The sequence below is a fragment of the Brassica rapa genome, chromosome A09 (assembly GCF_000309985.2).
Source record: "Brassica rapa cultivar Chiifu-401-42 chromosome A09, CAAS_Brap_v3.01, whole genome shotgun sequence".
Lineage (NCBI taxonomy): Eukaryota > Viridiplantae > Streptophyta > Magnoliopsida > Brassicales > Brassicaceae > Brassica > Brassica rapa.
Genome location: NC_024803.2, coordinates 20,641,327 through 20,643,212, shown reverse-complemented (window position 1 = coordinate 20,643,212; position 1,886 = coordinate 20,641,327). Strand labels below are relative to the sequence as shown.

At 51.4% G+C, this 1,886-nt stretch overlaps 1 protein-coding gene across 1 annotated transcript; it reads left to right on the top strand.

Moving 5' to 3' along the window:
* The first annotated feature begins 480 nt into the window (after positions 1-480).
* Positions 481-1,608, top strand: LOC117127748. Its single transcript, XM_033278398.1, has one exon. It carries the CDS (start codon positions 481-483, stop codon positions 1,606-1,608), a length of 1,128 nt encoding a protein of 375 aa, XP_033134289.1.
* Positions 1,609-1,886: the final 278 nt, after the last annotated feature.

Sequence of the window (1,886 nt, the reverse complement as noted above, 5' to 3'; positions counted from 1 at the left end):
TCTAACACTTTTCTAACCATGGTCCTGCAGCTTATGGTTCACCCATGATCAATTTTTTTTTTAACGGGTTTCTACACCGACGATCATATCGCACAATATAAACAGAGGATGCTAGCGGTTGCGCTCCCCAAGGAGTCCCGTGAAGCTACCACGTGTAAAGGGTTCGGCTCCACTCTAATTGGATCCGCTTTGCAATGGTATATCAATCTCCCTACAAGGTCCATCTCTTCCTTTGCCGGCCTGAGCGACAAGTTCGTAGAACAATTCGCGAGTAGCAAGAGCCTGGAGAAGACTTCGGACAGTCTCTATGAGATCCTCCAGCATTGAGTAGAACCCCTGCGAGACTACATAGCCCGTTTCAATCAAGAGAAGGTAGCGGTCGCTGAATGCAGCATCCCTACTGCAATCTCTGCCTTCAAGAGAGGCCTACTTCCAGACGGAGCGCTTTACAAAGAGCTAACCATGTACCCTTGCAAAACAATGGAGGATGTGCTATCCCGAGCGTTGGAACAGGTGAAGTGGGAAGAGGACGTCGCTAGCCGCGCCAAGGCTCAACCCAAACAGGATCAGAGGTCCACCCGATCAGACCGGGGAGACCGAGAAGAGAGATCCTCCCAAAAGGGATCCAAGGACTCCGGAAGCAGGAACCAGGGCAGGTTCCAATACCGGCCATTAGAAAAAGAAGAGGGGATGTCTGTGTCTACCTGGCCCGATATCTCCCATCTCTCAATATCTACACCAGAGCTGGTCAACACGCTGAGGCAGATGGGCCAACAGCTCAAGTGGCCCCAAAATATGAAAGCACCTGACTCATTCCAGAACCCGGGACTCTGGTGCGACTTCCATCGCGATCACGGCCACAAAACTGAAGACTGTGTCGCCCTGAAGATCGAGGTCAACGAACTGCTCCAAAAGGGGCATCTCCGAGAATTCCTTTCAGAGAAAGCCAAGGCTCATCTTAGCAAAGAAGGATCAGGGAAATCCAAAGGAGACGCACCAAGCTCACCACCTCGCCAGGACCGGGTGATTCACGTCATCTTAGGAGGCCCTGAAGTAAGTGGCGTGAGTCATGCAGCTGCGAAGAAGAGCACCTGTAATGCTAAACACGGCCTGGAGACTGCTCAACCTAAGTGCCTACTTCTAGGTACAACCAAGATAAGCTTCACAGCCAAGGAGCAAGAGAAGATATTAGCTCCCCACCATGATGATCTAGTTGTCTCTCTCACCATAGCGAACTGTTTAGTGACAAGAATACTAGTAGACAACGGGTCCTCCAGCAATATCATCTTCCTGACGGCATACCAAGACCTAGGGTTAGAGGAGAATACCCTGATGCGCAAAATAACCCCACTCATCAGGTTCAGCGGCGAGGTCAAGCAAACCGCTGGGGAGGTTGTTCTGCCAGTATATGCTGAAGGGATCAACCTATCTACCAAATTACTGGTCGTGGACTGCCAATCGGCATACAACCTGATCTTAGGACAACCCTGGATTCACGACATGGGAGCAGTCCCCTCGACTCTCCATCAAATAGTGAAGTTCCCTACACCATGGGGCATCAGAGCAATCCGAGGAGACCAGGAGTGTAACACCCCCGAACCGTCCTAAGCATAGGTCGACCCACCGGCCAACAATCAAACAAGAACATGACCGACGGACGACCCACACCAAGGGTTGGAGATGAAAGGCCAACCGGCCAGCCAACAATCAAACAAGAACATGACTGACCGTCCAACCCAACACCATGGTCCGGAAGCGCTACGTGACGGGCTAGGGACAATCCGGTCAGAGTCACAAAATTTTCTCCACGACCTAGACCAGTTCATCCACTAACTCGTCCTGCTGCCTCAAGGCATAAGGCTTTGCAACCCGTACCTAGAGTTAGC